The sequence below is a fragment of the Tympanuchus pallidicinctus genome, unplaced genomic scaffold (assembly GCF_026119805.1).
Source record: "Tympanuchus pallidicinctus isolate F22 unplaced genomic scaffold, pur_lepc_1.0 scaffold8, whole genome shotgun sequence".
Taxonomy (NCBI): domain Eukaryota; kingdom Metazoa; phylum Chordata; class Aves; order Galliformes; family Phasianidae; genus Tympanuchus; species Tympanuchus pallidicinctus.
The window spans coordinates 43,183,999-43,204,382 of NW_026294802.1; the positions used below are offsets into that span (position 1 = coordinate 43,183,999).

The following is a 20,384-nucleotide window of genomic DNA, read 5'->3' on the forward strand; positions in this document are numbered from 1 at the left end:
GTTATTCTACAGGGGGCACTCTGAGCCTCTCGTGCAGACAGAAATACATCTCACATAGAATAATTAATAGAGAGAAGGGAAAGACCAGAAAGAAATGCCAAAATATTTCTCAGAGTCCATAATACTGATCAGTCCAACAATAAATGTTCTCCAAAAAGGAGAGCTTTGTCAAATACCTATTCAGAAATGAATGTTTCATTTAGCCCACAGAAAAGCAAACTGAAAACTGGAAATTAAGCCCTATGAAGAGGAAAGGCTCAGATCTGCTTCTTCTTTAGAAGTTCCTATTTGGGGTAGTTTCACACTGTCTACTGAATTTTATGGATCTGCTCACTAATAGTCTAATGCTACAGTGCATTATAAAGGTAATGACATTCAGCTAACAGCTTTTGGTTAACATCCAGCAGATGAGATGTTTCTATCCAGTCTACTGCTGTTTCCCTAATGGAGAGCAGGAACATTCAGGCAATGAATATCGCTCAAGCAACCATTCTCTTCTGCTTTACTGACAGGCTGCTGTACATATTTCTCTGCCCAGCTTCTGCTACAAGGCACGGGATGTTCTCCACCTTCAGTGCATGGATACCTTCTCCAGAGAAGAAATGCAACCCTCTGTGATGCAGCAAGGAGAGGTGGTGGGGAAGTTGGAAAGGAAAGTCTGCTATTGCCAAAGTATTGCAGGAAGAAAGGAGACTGCACTATGGCAAAACTTGGCTCTACCACGGGCAGCTGAAGAGATCATTACCTTGTACCGTTGCTAAAAGCCCAACAACGTAACATCCAGTGTGGTAATGCTGAAAGCCAATTTTGGCAAGTCCTTATTAACAAACTAGTGCAGCTCTTAGTGAAGTATTGGGGCTTTTTTCTTGTATACTGAAGTTATTTCTATTGTATGTGCTTAGAATGAAGATGACCAGCGCTTTACTGCTGTCAGCATTTTCTATTTTATTTTCTCCCATTTCTATGAGAAACAGGCATTTCTAAACAGTTCTGTCCAGGTTATATCACAATTTTCAGTTTGTTTAAAAGACTATTGATGGATTAAAAAAAATAAAAAAATAAAGGAAGTAGTTGCCAGTGAGGCGTTAAGATATGGATATTTTGCAGACAGCTACAAGCTAACAAGTGATAAACCACGTTCTAACCTTACATTAGCATGAGTCTGGAATAAGTTTGTCAAAATCAATGGAATTAAACTGTCACACAAGAAAAGATGTTCAGATCAATCTGTTTTCATAGTCATTTTACACTCTTCTAAGATCCGAAGCCTTCGGAACATTAAACTCAGTCTGATCTTGAAATACTTGATTATCTGTCCTAGAGATGGCTTTTCCTTCTTTCATTTGCTGTTGTAAGTGTGAGAACATTAAATTTCAAGGTTTCTAAGTGCTGTTATTGCCTTAGACCGCCTATTCATAAGTCTGTCTTTGGTGAAATCCCCATGTCTGTGAAATGATCAGTTATGCTGCTTTCTCTAACTGCATTCCCATTGTAGCTTTGTAGATACTACGTAGTTTTCCTTCAATATTAACAATCAGAAATGAAGTCATAGGAAGGCTTCTGTCAGCCAGTCACACTGATGAAAAATGTGGGCTGGCAGTATCTTTCAATTTCACAAAGAAATGTTTAGATACAAATGAAATACATAATTGCTGGTAACCTTACAAACCCGCATGACATTTTTGTCACCAAATGTTCACAGACACTGAAAAGTGTCAAGTGAAAACATTACAGTTTCATTTTGATTTAGCCATGTTCATTATATTACACATAATATCTCATGGAGGTTCCTCAGATTCAGAGTCATGGGAAGGGATATCCAAAGAAGAAACCTGCTGTGGTAAAGTGGCCTGAGTCAAAATGACACAGCCAGTCAAACTGGGAGCTGAAAGACTCTACCTGGAAATCTCCTGGAAATATATTCTGGCATACATGAGGTGAGTTGTGAAAGAGAAGAAAGAGATAATGCATAGTGCTATAACTGAATGGAAAAAAATCACTGCGCCAGCTCAGTGCGGATAAAAGAAGATGGGGAAATCCAGCAGAGCTAAGATAAAGTGAGAGATGAGAGCTGCACTCTGCTATTATAACAGAGTGGAGAAAATGATTGTGTTTTCCCACTCTTGATCTCACTCTCCTTCCCACTATTACCCCATCATTTAATCCTCCCATGATGAACAATGCAAACATGGTAGCAGGCTTGTGCAAAACGCACAGCCTGACATCGTAGCACAGCAAGGCAAGGTAATCTGGCAGCTACTATGGAAGCAGATGTCACTTCATAGTTAAACTAATGAAGTCAGTTTGTCTTGCTGCCTTCTGGAAATTTATCATAATGTACACCAACTTATACTCTTATTCTCCAGCATTCTTCTACCACGTTAGGGATGGCTTTTTACTCTGCTAGGCAAAAGAAATGATCATATTTACCAAGCTTCTACAAAAAATCTCATTTGAGGCATGCTTTCATGCATTCAATAGCTGGCTCTTGCCCAGGGTCTTATAGGTTAGACTGAAAGGTTAAAGTAGGCTGCATCTTAAGTGGAAGGAAGTATAGACAGGGTATAGACATACTTTGAATTTTCATCTCACTGATGGAAACGACAGTACAACATTACTAGATTTGGAACTGAATTAAGCATCTGAGACAAGATATGTAGTTAGTCCTAAAAAATATTCCTTCCTATCCCAATGTCAACGGTTTATGGGCTGGTCCGGCCCAGTTCCGTGACCAGCAGGGCGGAGGGATCTGCGGATCCGCGCCTCTGGAAAAGGGGAAGCAGGGGACCCCAAAATACTTGAAAAAACAACAGCACTGATCTGAGGTGGAACAAATGATTTTACTAAATATAGTATTAGTAAACTACAAAGAGAGAGAGAGAGAGAGAGAGTCTGTTTGAATTGTATAGACCTCACCACAATCCTGGGGTGAGAAGTGCAGTCCAGTTGAGTGACTGAAGTACAGACGGCGAAGTGCAGATGGCGAAACGCAGGCGGCGAAGCGCAGGCGGCGAAGCGCAGACAGCGAAGCGCAGGCAAAGAAGAGAGCTCAGGTGACCTTGCATGGAGTTATATCCCCTTGCTGACCGCAAAGCCTCCTGGGGAAATGTAGTTCTTCTCCGACGGACGAACATTCGGCAGATATCAAACCCCACCCCCAGTGCATTACATGATGTTATGGTGTGGAATACTGATGACCAAAAATCATAAAACCATGACATTCCACCCCTTATTCTACATCACTACATCATGCTTAACACATGGGATTTCAGACTGCACTCCCCCAACATCAAATTCCCTTGTGGTACACACTGAACATCCCCGTTTTTCTGCATCACCCACCAGGTGGACCCCGGTCCCTGGGCAAAGACAGTTCCGCGAAGAGGTTTGCCCTTCCCAGAAGGAGGAAAAACCCAAACTGCTTTTCCTAACATGTTCTTTACATGTACTACAGGGACCTTATCTCCCTCTACAATATGTAGGGAGCTGGATTGGGTAGGACCGTCTCGACTGATTGATCCTCTGGTGTTAACCAGCCAGGTGGCTTCTGCCAAATGCTTCTCCCAGTGTTTAAATGTTCCGCCACCCATTGCTTTCAACATGGTTTTTAACAACCCGTTGTAGCGTTCGATCTTACCAGAGGCTGGTGCATGATAGGGGATATGATAAATCCACTCGATGCCATGTTCTCTGGCCCAAGTATCCACAAGTGAATTTTTAAAATGAGTCCCATTATCTGACTCAATCCTTTCTGGGGTGCCATGTCGCCACAGGATTTGCCTCTCCAGACCTAATATGGTGTTTCGGGCGGTAGCATGGGGTACTGCATATGTTTCAAGCCACCCGGTTGTTGCCTCCACCATGGTGAGCACATAATGCTTACCATTGCGAGATCGTGGCAAAGTGATATAATCAACCTGCCATGCCTCCCCATATTTGTACTTTTGCCATCGCCCTTCCTCCCAGAGAGGTTTCATCCTCTTAGCTTGTTTAATTGTGGCGCATGTATCACAGTCATGAATGATTTGTACAATGGCATCCATAGTTAAGTCCACCCCTCGGTCTCTGGCCCATTTGTATGTTGCGTCTCTCCCTTGATGACCTGAGGTCTCATGGGCCCACCGAGCTAGAAATAATTCACCCTTGTTCTGCCAGTCCAGGTCTATTTGAGCCACCTCAATTCTGGCAGCTTGGTCTACCTGATGGTTATTTCGCTGATCTTCTGTAGCTCTACTCTTGGGCACATGAGCATCTACATGACGCACCTTTATAACCATATTTTTTGTTCGGGTAGCAATATCTTTCCATAGGTCAGCAGCCCAAATAGGCTTGCCAGTTATTTTGCTCCCACTGCTGTAACCACCCCCATAAGGCATTTGCTACCATCCATGAGTCAGTGTAAAGATAGAGCATTGGCCACCTCTCCCGTTCAGCGACATCTAAGGCCAGTTGGACAGCCTTTACCTCTGCAAATTGGCTTGATTCTCCTTTCCCTTCAGTGGCCTCTGCAACTTGTCGTGTGGGGCTCCACACAGCAGATTTCCATCTGCGATGCTTTCCCACAATACGACACGATCCATCTGTGAATAGGGCATATTTCTTTTCATTCTCTGGTAGTTCATTGTATGGTGGGGCTTCTTTAGCACGTGATACTTCCTCTGCTGGTGGTGTTCCAAACTTTTTACCTTCAGGCCAGTCCATGATGACCTCTAGGATTCCTGGACGGCTGAGGTTCCCTATCCGTGCTCGTTGTGTAATCAGTGCAATCCACTTACTCCAAGTGGCATCAGTGGCATGATGGGTGGAAGGAACCTTTCCCTTGAACATCCAGTTCAACACTGGCAGTCGAGGTGCCAGAAGGAGCTGTGTTTCAGTACCGACTACTTCGGAAGCAGCCCGAACCCCCTCATATGCAGCTAAGATCTCCTTCTCAGTTGGAGTGTAGCCCTCCTCCGACCCCCTGTAGGCTCGACTCCAGAATCCCAAGGGTCGGCCTCGGGTCTCTCCTGATGCTCTTTGCCACAAACTCCAAGTGGGGCCTTTCTCTCCAGCAGCAGTGTAGAGGATGTTCTTCACATCCTGTTCTATCCGTACTGGCCCCAGGGCCACAGCACGGGCTATCTCCTGTTTGATCTGCTCAAAAGCCTGCTGCTGCTCAGGACCCCACACAAAATCATTCTTCTTCCGTGTCACCTGATAAAGTGGGCTTACAATGAGGCTGTAATTTGGAACATGCATTCTCCAAAAACCCACTACGCCCAGAAACGATTGTGTCTCTTTCTTATTAATGGGGGAAGACATGGCAGTGATTTTGTCAATCACATCTGTCGGGATGTGACGACGGCCATCTTGCCACTTTATGCCTAGGAACTGAATTTCCTGGGCAAGTCCTTTCACTTTGCTTCGCTTAATAGCAAAACCAGCACGGAGAAGGATCTGGATTATTTGCTCTCCTTTCTCAAAAACTTCCTTTGCTGTGTTGCCCCACACAATGATGTCATCAATGTACTGCAGGTGCTCAGGAGCACCTCCCTGTTCCAGTGCAGCTTGGATCAACCCATGGCAAATGGTCGGGCTGTGTTTCCACCCCTGGGGCAAACGGTTCCAGGTATACTGAATGCCCCTCCATGTGAAAGCAAACTGTGGCCTACATTCTTTGGCCAAAGGAATGGAGAAAAAGGCATTAGCAATGTCAATGGTGGCATACCACTTAGCTGCTTTTGACTCCAGTTCGTATTGGAGTTCTAACATATCTGGCACAGCAGCACTCCATGAGGGTGTGACTTCATTCAGGCCACGGTAGTCCACCGTCAGCCTCCATTCTCCACTGGCTTTACGCACTGGCCATATGGGGCTGTTAAAAGGCGAGTGAGTTTTGCTGATCACTCCCTGATTCTCTAATTGATGAATTAACTTCTGAATGGGGAGCAAGGAATCCCTGTTGGTGCGGTACTGCCGTCTGTGCACCGTTTTTGTAGCTATCGGTACCTGTTGCTCTTCTACTCGTAGCAACCCCACAACAGACGGATCTTCTGATAGGCCAGGCAAAGCAGATAACTGCTTAGCACCTTCTGTGTCTACAGCAGCTATTCCAAAGGCCCATCGATACCCTTTGGGATCCTTAAAATATCCCCTTTTGAGGTAATCAATACCAAGTATACATGGAGCCCCTGGGCCAGTCACAATAGGGTGCTTTTGCCAGTCTTCACCAGTGAGGCTGATTTCGGCCTCCAACATAGTCAGTTCTTGGGAACCTCCTGTCACCCCATGAATATAAATTGATTTTGTCCCTTGGTGACTCGAGGGCATTAGAGTGCACTGTGCACCAGTATCCACTAGGGCCTTATATTTCTGTGGTTCTGATGTACCAGGCCATCTAATCCACACAGTCCAATAAACTCTATTATCCCTTTCCCCCCCCGGCTGGGGGCAGGGCCCCTCTATTTGTTACCTCTGTTGTCTGCAGCAACTGGAGCAATTACCTTTCTGGAGAAGTTCACCTTGGTGGTTGATTTGTCTTGTAACTCTTTTACCCGTGCTTGAAGTGCAGGAGTGGGTTGCTTATGCCACTTCTTCATATCTTCTCCATGGTCGCGTAGGTAATGCCACAAGGCAAAACGTGACGTGGTCTTACTGTTGTCACTTGTTCGAGCAGGAGGACGTCTTCTTTTGATAGCTGAGATGTTGGATGACACCGGCTGGGAGGAAACCAAGTTGATCAGCCCCTCAAGTAGGCTGTTTTGGGAATTCTGTTCCTCATTAGATGTATCTGTGACCACCATGTATTCATCGGCATCAGGCACAATTGATAGTTTATCTATTATATCTTCTTGTTTGTTTTCCATTCTGTCCAGCTTTTCAGCTACTTTTTCAATGGCTGAAACACAAGCTCGTAGAGGGCTTAAATGTAACTCAAAGTCTTGAAGCTTATTAACCAACTCATTTATAAGGGGTCTTCTTTCCCCTCTGCCATACATAGCTGCAAATGTACTGGCGTACCTTTCTGGTGCAGTCTTTGTGAATGTACGCCACATATTTGGTGTACACCTGGCCCTCTCAGGATCATGCTCTTGATTTGGCTCATCAGGAATGAAATCAGGGCTATGTAGTGTTTCCACCACAGCACATTCTCTCAAATAACGGATGCCTTCCTCCATATCAGCCCATTTCTTCTTCTCGGGCATCAGATCGTCTTTGAAGGGGTAACTTTCTCTTACAGCTAACAGCATCCTCTTCCAGAGGGTGAAAGCCTGGTTCTGGCATGTACTAATACCTCTATCAATGGCGGAGTCCCTAGCAATGCCACCCAATTGGCGAGCTTCTCTACTATCTAGCCACACACTGTTGGCCCCATTGTCCCAGCATCGAAGTAACCAAGTAGCAATAGGCTCATTTGGGTGGCGTGAGAAGTCTTTTCTCAGACTTCGAATTTCATTCATTTTCAGAGATCGATCCACAAAAGTAACAATATCTTGCTCACCTCTTGCTCTTCCAGGACTTCTTGCCCTTGTAGGTGTTGGTGACCGTGATCTTACTGAGGGTCCCTCCCCTGGACTCAGAGGTGCTTCTCTTGGACCTCGGAGCCACTCCTCTGGACCTCTTTCCTCCTCTTTCTTCTCTTCTAACTGAGTCGAGATTCGCTTTGTTTTTCATCCTCTTACAGGGGCAACTGACATCGATTGTGGTGCCTCTTGTGGTTGATCAAGTTGGTCGGTTCCAATGCTCTCATCCTCCAGTTCAGCTTGGAGCTTGTTTCGTTCGATTATGACAGTATCTAGCTCAGATTGGAGGGTGTGTTGTTGAGATTTAAGATTGTCGAGTTTGGACTGCAGGGAGTCTCTTTCAATTCGGAGGGCATCTCTCTCAGATCGAAGGTTTTTCCTCTGGAGCAGGAGACTCTCTCGCTCATTTTGAACTTTTTCCCTGAGGCTCTCCCTTTCAATTTCAGAAGCTCTCTCTCTCTCCAGGATAGTATTGAATAAGGCCCGATAAGCATTAGCCAGGCCCCAAATCATATGTGCCTCCTCAGAACTGCCCAAACCGCAACATTCCTGCCTTAAATAGCTGTTTAGACTCTCAGGGTCTTTCAGGTGTTCTGGAGTAAAGTTCCATGAGACTGAAGATTTCCATCTGTCTAAAGTCTTTCCCAGACCTCTCCACACTCCCTGCCACTCAGTATTCTCTGGTTTTGGGGAGGATATCCTCAAAATATAATAAATACTAATACTGAGCGAAATGATGAGCAATACATTCAGGGAGATTAGTAATGCGACTAGGTGTTCATTCAAAAACTGCATTACAGGCTGAAAGGTAAGACTGGAAACCTTAAAAAATCCCAGTCCTGTAAAATTGGCAGCTGTCTCCGGAATTGTAAGCCACATTGTACGAACGTGCCAGGTCCATATTTCCACCCATGTTTTCATTTGATTGTATATGCCGATTGCTCCATAGAGCAAGGTGGCAAGCTTAATTAATGCCCAGTATGTTTTGAGCATTAGGAAAGAAGAGGCAGCAGCGTGCAGCCCTTTAAAAGTAAGTTTCACTACAGAAAGCATTTTTTTTTTTTTTTTTTTACAGAGGCGAGATAGTAAAGCTCTGAGTTTACAAATATCCTACGATACTGGCAGTCCGCCTGGAGTTTTCAAGGTCACGTTTTTTTAGAGAGTACCAGTGAAACAGATAAGCTTTACCAACGGAACTCTCCGAGAGCAGAGAGTCTAAACAGCTAGAAAGCAACTGCTGCCCGCATTCTCCACCAAAAATGTCAACGGTTTATGGGCTGGTCCGGCCCAGTTCCGTGACCAGCAGGGCGGAGGGATCTGCGGATCCACGCCTCTGGAAAAGGGGAAGCAGGGGACCCCAAAATACTTGAAAAAACAACAGCACTGATCTGAGGTGGAACAAATGATTTTACTAAATATAGTATTAGTAAACTACAAAGAGAGAGAGAGAGAGAGTCTGTTTGAATTGTATAGACCTCACCACAATCCTGGGGTGAGAAGTGCAGTCCAGTTGAGTGACTGAAGTACAGACGGCGAAGTGCAGATGGCGAAACGCAGGCGGCGAAGCGCAAGCGGCGAAGCGCAGACAGCGAAGCGCAGACAGCGAAGCGCAGGCAAAGAAGAGAGCTCAGGTGACCTTGCATGGAGTTATATCCCCTTACTGACCGCAAAGCCTCCTGGGGAAATGTAGTTCTTCTCCGACGGACGAACATTCGGCAGATATCAAACCCCACCCCCAGTGCATTACATGATGTTATGGTGTGGAATACTGATGACCAAAAATCATAAAACCATGACACCCAAGAAGCAAAAAACAAGAGGGAACTTGCTGCCACTGTGGTCACATGATAGCATTTCTCTTCACTTCTGCAGACTGGGGCAGTAACACAGCACAGGGAGATTACCTAGCTCATTTTTATCTTTTCATTTTACAAGAATTGTGGAAAGTTTGCATGTCCTCGCTGTTGACTGATCAGACAATAAGGCACTAAAAAAAGACAACATTCTTTGTATTTCTTTTGTGATATTTTCTGTTTGGTTTTGGCTTTTTGTAGATTACAGCAGACACATGGAAAATTTTATTTACCCATGATTTAACTAGATGAGAAAATCCAGTTAAATAATATTCATTGCTTTTGCTTTTGATGACCCATTCTTTGAAATTTACATATAGTAATCTAAGGAGTTGTTTACACAGAGATGCAGGCAGAATTTCAGCTTTGATAAGAATTTCAGTGTACTTACTTCCCTGCACTAGCTCTTTCTTTGACCATCCTTGGAACAATGTAAAGTGATATTATTTGGGGATGCCTTTGGCCAATCACCCGCCTTGTGTTCCCAGATGCATCTGTAGGGCAGCACAGGATCTTTGTTGACTTCACAGTGCAATATTGACAGCAAATGGAATGGTACAGTTATTCTTTTTTCCTTCTTGGGTTCAGCATCTTATATTTTATACTGCAGCTTTAACCATTAGAGTGAGCCTCTTGGTACAATTGCTTTTCAGGGTAAAGTGAATAAAGTCAAATGTCCAGATATTTCCTGAATGAGTGATTTACTCTTTCTTATGAAGAAATCTCCTGTGGACTCCAGAACACTAACAGAAAGGCAAGACAGGGCCCCAGGACAGTTCAGCTGTCATCTCACCCTTTTAATGGCCACAATGGAGCTCAGCTTCAGATAGCAGTAGCACACACATTTCACTGGGCTCAACAAACCAGAGAGAGTTTTGAGTGTATGCTGAAGCACACATGACCAAATACTACAAGGCAGGCTCATTGTAATGCAAAGCCTTGGAATATTTTTCTTCCTTTTTTCAGTCTTAATCTAAGATTGTCTGTGCTATATGTTAAAGTTTCTTGTGCTCCCACCATTAAATAAGTTACTTCTTCCATACCACAATATCTCTCCCTCAACTAGTAGCCTAATAAACCAACAAATATTTAGTTCTCAAATCTATACCATCTTCAGCTCATTAAAGCCTTACAGAGTAGGACATTTATAACAGGAGGATGAAATACAGAACTGTAAATAATAGCTCATAACCCAGAGCTTGTTTGTGCCTGTTTGGAGAGTCCATTCAGCCTCCCTACAGCTTAAAGAAATATCATCTGCATCTTTCAATAAATACTTACATAATCCTCCTAATCAACGCAAAATGTGGAATGAGCAAATTCACAACTAGAAATGCTTTACTTACAGGGTTGTGTGTTTTGTGGAAGCTTCTGTACATCTCTAAATAGTGGCTCCTGCAGCCTCAGACAGCAGTGCCATGTACATTCGGGAGGACTTGCACAAGTCAGCAATGAGTAAATCCAGTCAGAATCTCTCCATTCTTGAAGCTGAAGCACAGATCAATATATTCCCAAGGAGGTCTGGCATGTCTGTCCTGGATACATGAGTTACTTAACTATTCCATGTACATTCATTCCCTTTTTCTATACGCCAAGGCAATTTAGGTAAAAACACCCAGCTGTTGCAAATGAAGAAAATCTTGTCTCTGTAGGACAACCAGATTTTGTTGTACATGACTGAATGCCTGATCTGCTCCCAGACCCAATCCTGGCTGACAAATTTCAAGAACATGGAAATGATACCCCACACCTTATCACAACATGGTTTAGGTGCTCCCATTACTTCCTCACCTGTATGTGAGCATCACCTAAATAGTGCAGCACAGGTACAGCAGATGTCAAAATAGGCTTTTGAGAAAGCACTTGCTGCAAGCCTGCCTCTGCTTTCTCTTGAAATCTGTGCTAGATGTTCAGTTTGGATTTCATAAGTAAGTCTAAAGCATCACCTCAGTCAGCCTTCAGAGGCAGAGATGTAGCCCCAACGTCTAACAGGGCATGTCCTCTGAGCTGATCTGCCTCTTGAGTAATCAGGTAGCAGAGTATACTTTGATTTTTCAAAATGACTGTTTTAAAATGCAGTTTTAGCTTAGGTGCATTACAGAGAAGCAATACATTGTGGCAAAAATAAAGCAACTGTGAGAGGATTTTCATTAAAGGCGTTACAACTTCCGGATCACAGCTGTGTAGAGGAAGTTTTCTCCTACCTCTACGCTACTTACTTCATATTAAGCCAACTACCTGGTAAAGCATTTACATAGCAACAACAGAGGCCCTTACCACACAGGGATACATTGCAGCTATCATAACTTGGCTGTGTTTCTTACCTAGCTGATAAGCAGCCATCTTGCATGCTTCTTTACACACAGTGGCAACTATCCACCTGTCAGAAGGAGCCGAAGTAAGAAGATACTTTCTTTTTCCCCACCATATTTTTTATTTCTCAAGACTATCTCTGTTCTGCGGGGACAGCAAAACTCTGCCCACCAGTAAGATGGCCGCCACTCTGCAGTAAGGCTGTGCCCACCAACAAGATGGCTGCCATTCTGTGGTAAGTTGTGGTTACCAACGTGGCTGCTGCTCTCCGGGACAGCAGCTCAACTCACTTCACCCAACCACAGAGCTGGTGGCTGTCTTGTCAGTGGACAGCTTCTTTGTCCCTGCAGTGCTACTGTATTTGCACCTCAGGGAAGGCGTGTGGGGGACATGAGGAAGCTAAGGAAGGAATTGCTGTAAGTTATGTGAAAGTGGGGACTGGAGAGATTGCATTTCACACTGCTACGAAGCCCAGTGCTGAATGGTGGCCAGCTGCTAACTGAAGAGATGGTTGATGAGCTCACTACAGCTGCCATCACATTTGAAGTAATTTTATTTAATCATTTAAAATACCGAAGGTAATGTAAATGGCTGTGTCCTGGCCAAACTTATATCCATCAGCAAAGTAATAGCAATAGCAAATGCATCGCTTGTTTCTCCCCCCCAGTAGGTGTACAGCATGGGCAGACTGCTGTCAGGAGCAGCCAGTAACAGCCACCAGCAAGTTACGCATCTGGGCGACACAGAACAGCAGCGCTGATAGTAGCTTGGGTTTCCTAGTGCTGGCATTTGTAAGGATAACTGTTTGTGGAGACAAAAGCTGCAGCTCTAGCCTGGGGAAAAATATTCAATTTTCCTGAGACTGCTTTTCGGTTGAAAAGGAGAGCAAGGGAGAAAAATCCTTCTTAGGAGAAAGCAAAGGAGAGCTGGAGAAATCTGCTGCAGACAGAAGGCAGAGGGTAAACTATGGGCAATGGTAGAGAAAGGCATAAATTACAAAATAAATTAATGTTAATTTTTGGTGGTTATGGTTTTTTACATTTGACTATTACGACATTAGGCTACGTTTATTGTAGTTATTAGATAATATGCATTGGTAAGTTTGTTTTCATGGCAAGGATTTCAATGTTTCATATCACTAGGGCTAAACTGAGCAACAGAAGCATTCCTGCCTGTACTTTAAGATTTACACGTATTTCTATAGCTAGCTAATTTGTAGAGACTGCGCCAATAAATTTAGACTGCTTGAAATGTTTTAATTTTTTTTTCTTAATTCAAACTGGAATATGCAATAAGTAAATGTTCTATGTACAATGACTGTGATAATCAGATCAAAACTGTGCCTTAGTTGGGTTGTTCCTGAATCACAATGTGGTTGATGTTGCAAATATTTCTGTACAAATACAATTTTTGTCAAGGATATATAACCTTTTCTTCATTAGTACCTGTAAAACCCTACATAACTTACACTTACATAACAGATCTATGGTTTTTGAGTATCAAATTCCATATTTTGTATCTTCAAAGCTCTAACAAAGGAGGTGCATGAAGGAAAAGCAAAGAGGGGCTCAGGTGGGAACAAGTCAAGCCTAAAGAAAGAGAGATTAAGTGATGTGAATAGAGGAAAAGTAAATAGGGAGAATTAAACATTTTATTCTCATTAGCTTTAGATTAATAATTTTTAACAGAATCACAATGCAAAACAATACAGAAAAGCTGAAAAGCTTTATGACTTTAAAGTAAAAAGAAATTAACTTTCAAAATTAGCAGGAAACTTCCTCTCTGGGCAATATAATGATTGACAACATTCAAATAGTAGAGGGTTAATTGGCTCCAGCTGATGTGCCCTACCACTATTGGGACAGATTATAAAAGAAACGGGAAACAGGGTTAGAAAGAGTGCACTCCCTTTCTGCCTGGCCCGGTTGCTCTGTGGTTTTTAGTTTGATTATGTGGCTCGATGACTGCCTTGTGGACAATAAAGCATTCTCTGGGGAAAATCTCTAAAGGAATTTTGTCTGGAAGTTTGCTTTCTTTCTCCACAGTAATTCATACAGGCTAAGGCCTTCTAAGTGCCTTGAAATACCTCCTCATGAGTACTGCTGGAATCAGACACCAGATTCCAGTGTATTAAGCATCTACTGTGGAAGTTTATTTGTGCTTATTGCTGCAAACAGCCTCTGCAGCTATGTATGGTATTGCTGGGAATTTGTTTCCATTGCGGTGGCTTCTTTTGACAGTGTGTGAAAATTTAACTGGCTGCAGCTTAAGATTGAAATTGTAAACCATACCATTCACAAGAGTTGTGTTTTACAATACAGGCCTACTACAGAACACACGCGACCGTAGGAATTGCAGATTAAAACCGATGGGGCGTATAAACTCTATGTTTGGCTGGGGCAGAAAGAGGTTAAAAGTCTGACCTGCGAGCAAATCTGTTGCTAGCTCTACATCCCAACTGCAGCTTTTAGTATGGGAAAATGTTTAAGGCAATTTCCATTCTCCCTCAAACAAAGGATCCAGTTTAATAAACCACGGACTTTGTGACCAAACAGCCTACAGTATTTTTTTAGGTCTTCTTCTTCAAGTAGAGCATGTTATGGAGCACAATTTACTCCAAAAGTACAAATGAAGTCAGAAAGGGGCCTTCAGTAGTACTGTTGCTATAAGGCCATCTAATGGCCATCTAACAGCCCCAGACAGAATATCCTAACATTACACTGAGGTTGTACATTATCATCAAAATTAGCTCAGGTCTCCAGTTCTGGTTAGAAAGAAGGGAGGAAGATGCTGACAACAGAACAACTGAGAAAACAATTAAAAAAAATATTTTTTTTGCTAATCATTTACATAGTAATGTTGACTTCAGATTTTGCTTCAGTAACTTCTAAATACTCCTGAAGAATAATTTGTTAATTAATCTGGAAAAAATATTCATATTTGGGGACGTTATATTCTAGAACATTCAGAAAGTAAGTTCAGAGAAGTTCATGTGAGGTCAGCCTCCAAATCTAATTTTGATAGTCACCAATTCAACTAGCATAAATGAATACAACAGTGCAGAAATGATTAGTTAAAGGCTCTACAGCTCCACTGCTGTCATAAATGTAAGTTTCACCATTATGTTATAGCTCATTCGTCTTCCAATTTGAATGCCAAGAAGCATATTCTGTGTGTCACTTTGTCATAAATATATGAACGTACTGAATAGAGTTGATGAATGCAGGTACTTGGCAAGCATTCATAACTGTTTCATATCAGTTCTTTCTTAGTGATCCTGAAAGATGAGGGATATTTTTTTTTTTCAAATCCAGTATCTTTTGGTACCCACAGTAGTAGCAAAATGCAATAATTTATGATATCTAATAGTAAGTTCACAACCACTGAAGTGTTCCTAATTTTATAGTCTGAATTAATTAAGGATTGGTGGGGATGTTGACTAGGTTCCATATATTAGATAATTGCTTTCTTGTTTGATTACTGATTGAGCTTACAGGTCAAAGGAGACCCTGAGATAAACCTGCTGCTGATGTGCACTGGCCAATGAACTAATCCAGCATCTGTGTGAAAGCAACACTGGTTGCCTTTGCATGCAATTTCTGTCCATTGTCATACCACCGTATAATGCTTCTCCTTGCTACAATTGCAAAGCCAGTGGAGTATACTGGTACTAGGCTGAGATCTATATGTAAGAACTTGGTAACATGTTCTAAGTAGTATCTTTAGAAAAGCACTATCATAATAATATTTTTATTCAGTCCCTACATAGAAGATTTTTTATCTATTGTAAAGATTGAAACTTACGCTCTTCCTGTCATATATGACTTTCTATAACATCTCATCACATTACTTCAGCTTAAAGAAATGGAGAGCAATAGCTCAATTTTATAAGATGCTTCAGTGAAGTGATTAGTACTGTAAGTGCATTAATACATGTTAGCCCATTTTGTTGCACTCACAGTGAATTAATGTTGAACATAGGACCAAAGTAAGCTCTCTACCTGTGAAAGTTTACTGCCAAGCATCAGCACCTTCCTGTGCCTGATAGCTGAATGATACCCTTCTCCAGACACATTCTTCTAATAGTTTCCATCTATTCAGTGGATTCTATAGAATCCACTGCAACATTTCCAAGCTCGCAAAGATTGTAACTTGAGGTATGCCTTGATTTCTCAATTAATTTAGCTAAAAAAGACTTGATTAGAAAACTGTTCTGTGAGAATATGAAAAAGGTGCCTGCATATGCCAGGCAGGATTATCAAATGGCTTTTATAAAATCAAACTACTGAGCTACAATTCAGCTGGACTGTGTGGTTAATTAGCCCCCTTTTGCTTGTCAGCTTTCCCTCAAATGTGTAGCAAAGAACAAAAGTAAAATTGCTCATTTCAGCAGCAGTCTGCAGTGTTGCATCCACTAGGAGGAGGTAGAGAACCATTCAATTAGACGTACAGACTCTCATGTGGTAATTTGTGTGTGCTGAATGGATTTACTACACAAGAACGGCTGGTAGATGTTATCCACAGCATCACTGCTGGCTGGTTGGATGCCTGTATGTTCACTCATCACTGTCCAAAAAAAAAAAAAAAAAAAAAAAAAAAAAAAAAAAAAGAGGATGTAAGTGGCTTAGAAAGGTGATGGATCTTATCAGCAGCATGGAAGACAGAATTGTAGGAATTTCCCATGAGATTTTACAGGATTTCCGCAGCTCTTAAAAACTGCATATTTTTGAGCACAAGCTACCACAGCACTGTAATATCTGAAACTCTCAGGTCTAAGGCAGTTGTCATAATTTGAAACCATGTCCAGCTACCTGGGATTGCCTGAATACTACGTCCTGCTCCTGATGAAAGTCTGTGCGTAGCTGTTCATACAATGCTCAAGGCCTCCAGGCTTCTTACAGCAGCCCTGCCAGCATTAGAGCAATCTACACACTGAAAAACTGAAGTGATTTTGTCTCAGTGGGCCCAACGCTTTGAGGGTATGTTAGTGTCCCAGTGTAGAGAGAAAGTAGCCTATTTCACTTTAAATGGTAGTTCATGCTACTTTGCACATTTTAGTTGCAGTAGCATGTTCAGGCCTGGCCAATTTATCCCAGTGTGGCATTAGTGGTAAGACTGCAATGATTTCTTGTTCTGCCAGGTTGCTCTTCTTATCCCAGCAACCATTTCAACGCAATATTAACCACAGAAAAAGAGAAGGTAGGCCAAAGGTAGATTGTGCATCTCTGGCAATGTGAAAAGCAGTCAGTAATAACCCCTAGCTTATTTTCAGCTTGGATTGTTTTGTGAGGAGTCTGAAACATTTTGCTCACTTTGGAAAGCTAGAAGACATTGCATAAATGTATTTCTCATGTTCAGTACAGAATCACAGAATTACATAATAATTTGAGCTGGAAGGGACCTTTAAAGGTCGTCTAGTTTGATTCTTCTCCAATGAATGGACACCTACAGCAAGATCAGGTTGCTCAGAGCTCCCTCCAGCCTGACCGTAAATGACTCCAGCAACGGGGTGGCCACCATCTCTCTGGGCAGCCTGTTCCAGTGCTTCACTGCCTTTATTGTAAAAAAACTTGTTTCTTATATCCAATCTAAATCTCCCCTTTTTCAATTTGAAACCATTTCCCCTTGTCATATCACAACAGACACTGCTAAAGTATCTGTCCCTTTCTTTTGCACAGCCTTCCTTTAGATACTGAAAGACTGCTCTCAGGTCTCTTGGAGCCTTCTCTTCTCCAGGTCTGAACAGCCCCAGGTCTCTCAGCCTGTCCCCATAGGAGAGTTGTTCCATTTCATGGATCATTTTGTGGTCCTTCTCTGGACACGCTCCAACAGGTCCATGTCTCTCCTGTACTGAGGACTCCACATCTGGACAGAGTAGAGGGGCGGGTTCACTTTGCTCAATCTGGTCATGCAGCTCAGGATATGGTTGGCCTTCTAGGCTGCAAGGGCACATTGCTGGCTCATGTCCAGCTTGCCATCTGCTAGTACCCGCAAGTCCTTTCCAGCAGAGTTGTGCTCAATCCTTTTGTGCCCTGGCTTGTACTAATAGTGGAGGTTGCTTTGACCCAGGTGCAAGAGCTTGCACTTCTATTTGTTGAACCTCATGAGGTTTTCTAGGCCCATTGCTCAAGCCTGTCTAAGTCCCTCTGGGCTTCTGTCCCTCTGGTGTCATCAGCAAACTTGCTGAGGATACACTCAATCCCACTGTTGATGTCATTGATGAAGATATTAAAGAGTATTGGTTGCTGGGGGACACCATTTGTCACTGATCTCCATCTGGACGTTGAGTCACTGACCATCCCTCACTGGGTATGATCTTGCAACCAGTACAGATTTGTTTAAATGACTTCAAACTGAACCTCGGTTGTTCTGGTTCCAACGAGAAGGGCATAGAGTACGGTTTGGTTATACTTCGTTTTTCTTGTCAATTTATTAGCTAGTGGGCAGCCACAAGCTGTAGAACACTGAGGCTGCTTGCATTCACACTCACTGTCCTAGCTGCAGAGAACGAGACCTGGCTGCCTGCTCCCCGGCTGCGCTTCCGATGCTGCTGCACAACACTACCATCAAGTGGTCTCTGCAGCACAGCACAGTAGCATGCCAAGCCCTGAATCCATTTTGAAATTGAAATAATGTTGCTCAGTTTTGCATAGATATAAAAATCAAATCTTTTCGACATCGGGTAAGCCTTTGTAATGAGTGTTCATGTTTAACTGCTCCCTCTCATATTAAATATTTCACAACTGTTGTTCCTTTTTCAGACCTGCCAGTGAACTTATTTGTCAGAATATTAGGAAAGTAGAAAACTTGTAATTTAACTACCTTCACAGAAAATTTTACACTTATTTTAACTAGAAAGATGTTTTTTAAATTATTTATGTATAAACTTAAGAACACATAAATAAAGTGCATGCAGTGCAGAGCATGACAGCCTACATTTTCACTACAAACTATTCCTGTTTCCTGCAGAGAATTGTCATTTGAATATTTATGAAAGTTTATTGTGCAGGAGCATATTCACTGGAGGCCTATATAGAATTGTCCTCCTGTTCTTTGAATGTGGAGGAGATTTAGATGCACTGTTGCTGCTCATTAGTGTTGTAATTTTTGGTAGCTCCATTTTCCTTTTTTACTTTGTCTCTTACTCTACTGTTGTTGGGTTTCTTTTTGCCCTTTAAAATGTATAGTACAGAACAAGGTGATTCAGAATATTTCAGATCAGAGTTTTAAATAAATTCCCAATACATATTAATGTGACCACCTTTTCCAAACCTTCCTAGTCTGTCTTTCCATGGGGGTAACATACTGTAAAAGAATTTGTGTAACACTATTTTGTCAGGTCAGCATCAGTGAAGATCTAGGACTTTATGTGGTCCCACATAGCCCAAATGTTTTCTTGTAAGTTAGATCATAATCTTGTTGTTTAACAGCTCTCAGTAGGTGGGAACGTTACCATCACTCTTACTACAGGTTGCTGCCTTCTCTTGATCATTCACTGATTTGACCTTTATGTCCTCGTTTGAATCTGCTGCACATGCTGAAAAACAATATATAATTTAAATATACATCCTTAAGCTTTTTCTTGATTTTCATCTCCCCTATACTCCCTAAGGAGCTGTAGTTATTTATATATGGACAACATATCCTTTTGTGCAAACTAAAAGTGTTAAATGTAGTAGAAAGAGTGTAATAGTTGCAGATCTAATAGTCTAAAAATTACTGGAAGTTCAGTGTACCCTCTTGGCTGTCACTGAAATACATAGGGATAAGCAGTTAGAGATCATTTTGGTCAGATGCTGACCTGAGGGAGGTGGGATATTTGCCAGATATTTGGGAAGTTTGTATGAGACACTCCAGTGGAGATTTCATAGCACACTGAAGCTCCAGTGTTTTATCATCTTAGTTGGACCATTGTGCCAACTTCTGCAAAAATGAATTCCTTACTGTTCCTGTCATCTTCTCTACTGTTTTACATCCTGGAAGGTCATTATATGCACTCTGTTGGGTCTCTTTTTCTTAGATTTAACTATTCCACTTCCTTTCAAGTTCTAAACATTTAAATCTTGTCCCTTTTGGATTCTCTCCAGCATGCCTTAGTTTCTGTCAAATTGAGTATCTGTAATGGAATACTATCAGTGTTTGATTTCTGCCCTTTAAAGCACAACTGCTGAAGCTCAACACAGTCTGTGTAAGACTGTGAGAATAGCTCCTGCAAATTATTGATGTAATTATTCCAATATTTCTTTTTCTTTATTTTTGAAGGTAAATGGGTAAACTATTTTTTTTCTTAGTTGGGCAAGAGCAGTGTCTTATTCAAGTATATAGCAGAGACAGATAATGGCCTGCTTTGTATTAGATATTGTATGAAGACAGAACATAAAGATGATTCTTACCCCCCAAACTTACAATCTAAATAGGAAAAAGATGGATAGAGACACCAGTTAAGCAATAAGGCAATAATTATCAGTGGCAGCCAGAGACTGCAGTAAACAAAAGATAGAAAGGGAGGGAGTGAGGGATATAATCTCAGCAAACATGGGCTGGTTTTAAAAAGTTGTGACTGTTTGATGATTCATACTACATAAATCTTAACAAGGTTGACCAGATTTTTACAGTTGTTAAGCAGCTGGAACAGTGCAAGTGTAGTGCTTGAAAACAGCCACTTTATCTAGGCAGCTGAAGTTGAGCTGTCTTTGGTGTAGTTATAAATGTACAC

General features: G+C 42.1%; 1 protein-coding gene across 1 annotated transcript; it reads right to left on the reverse strand.

The window, feature by feature from the left end:
- Positions 1 to 4,329: 4,329 nt before the first annotated feature.
- On the reverse strand, positions 4,330 to 8,837 carry LOC128073211 (uncharacterized). Its single transcript, XM_052667805.1, has 2 exons — positions 7,598 to 8,837; positions 4,330 to 4,420 (listed from the first exon to the last, which is right to left on the reverse strand). Exon 1 carries the CDS (start codon positions 8,553 to 8,555, stop codon positions 7,650 to 7,652), a length of 906 nt encoding a protein of 301 aa, XP_052523765.1. The 5' UTR covers positions 8,556 to 8,837; the 3' UTR covers positions 4,330 to 4,420; positions 7,598 to 7,649.
- Positions 8,838 to 20,384: the final 11,547 nt, after the last annotated feature.

Bases quoted from the DNA above. Each gene is read 5' to 3' on its own strand.
- LOC128073211 (XM_052667805.1), bottom strand. From the start codon at position 8,555: ATGCTTTCTGTAGTGAAACTTACTTTTAAAGGGCTGCACGCTGCTGCC.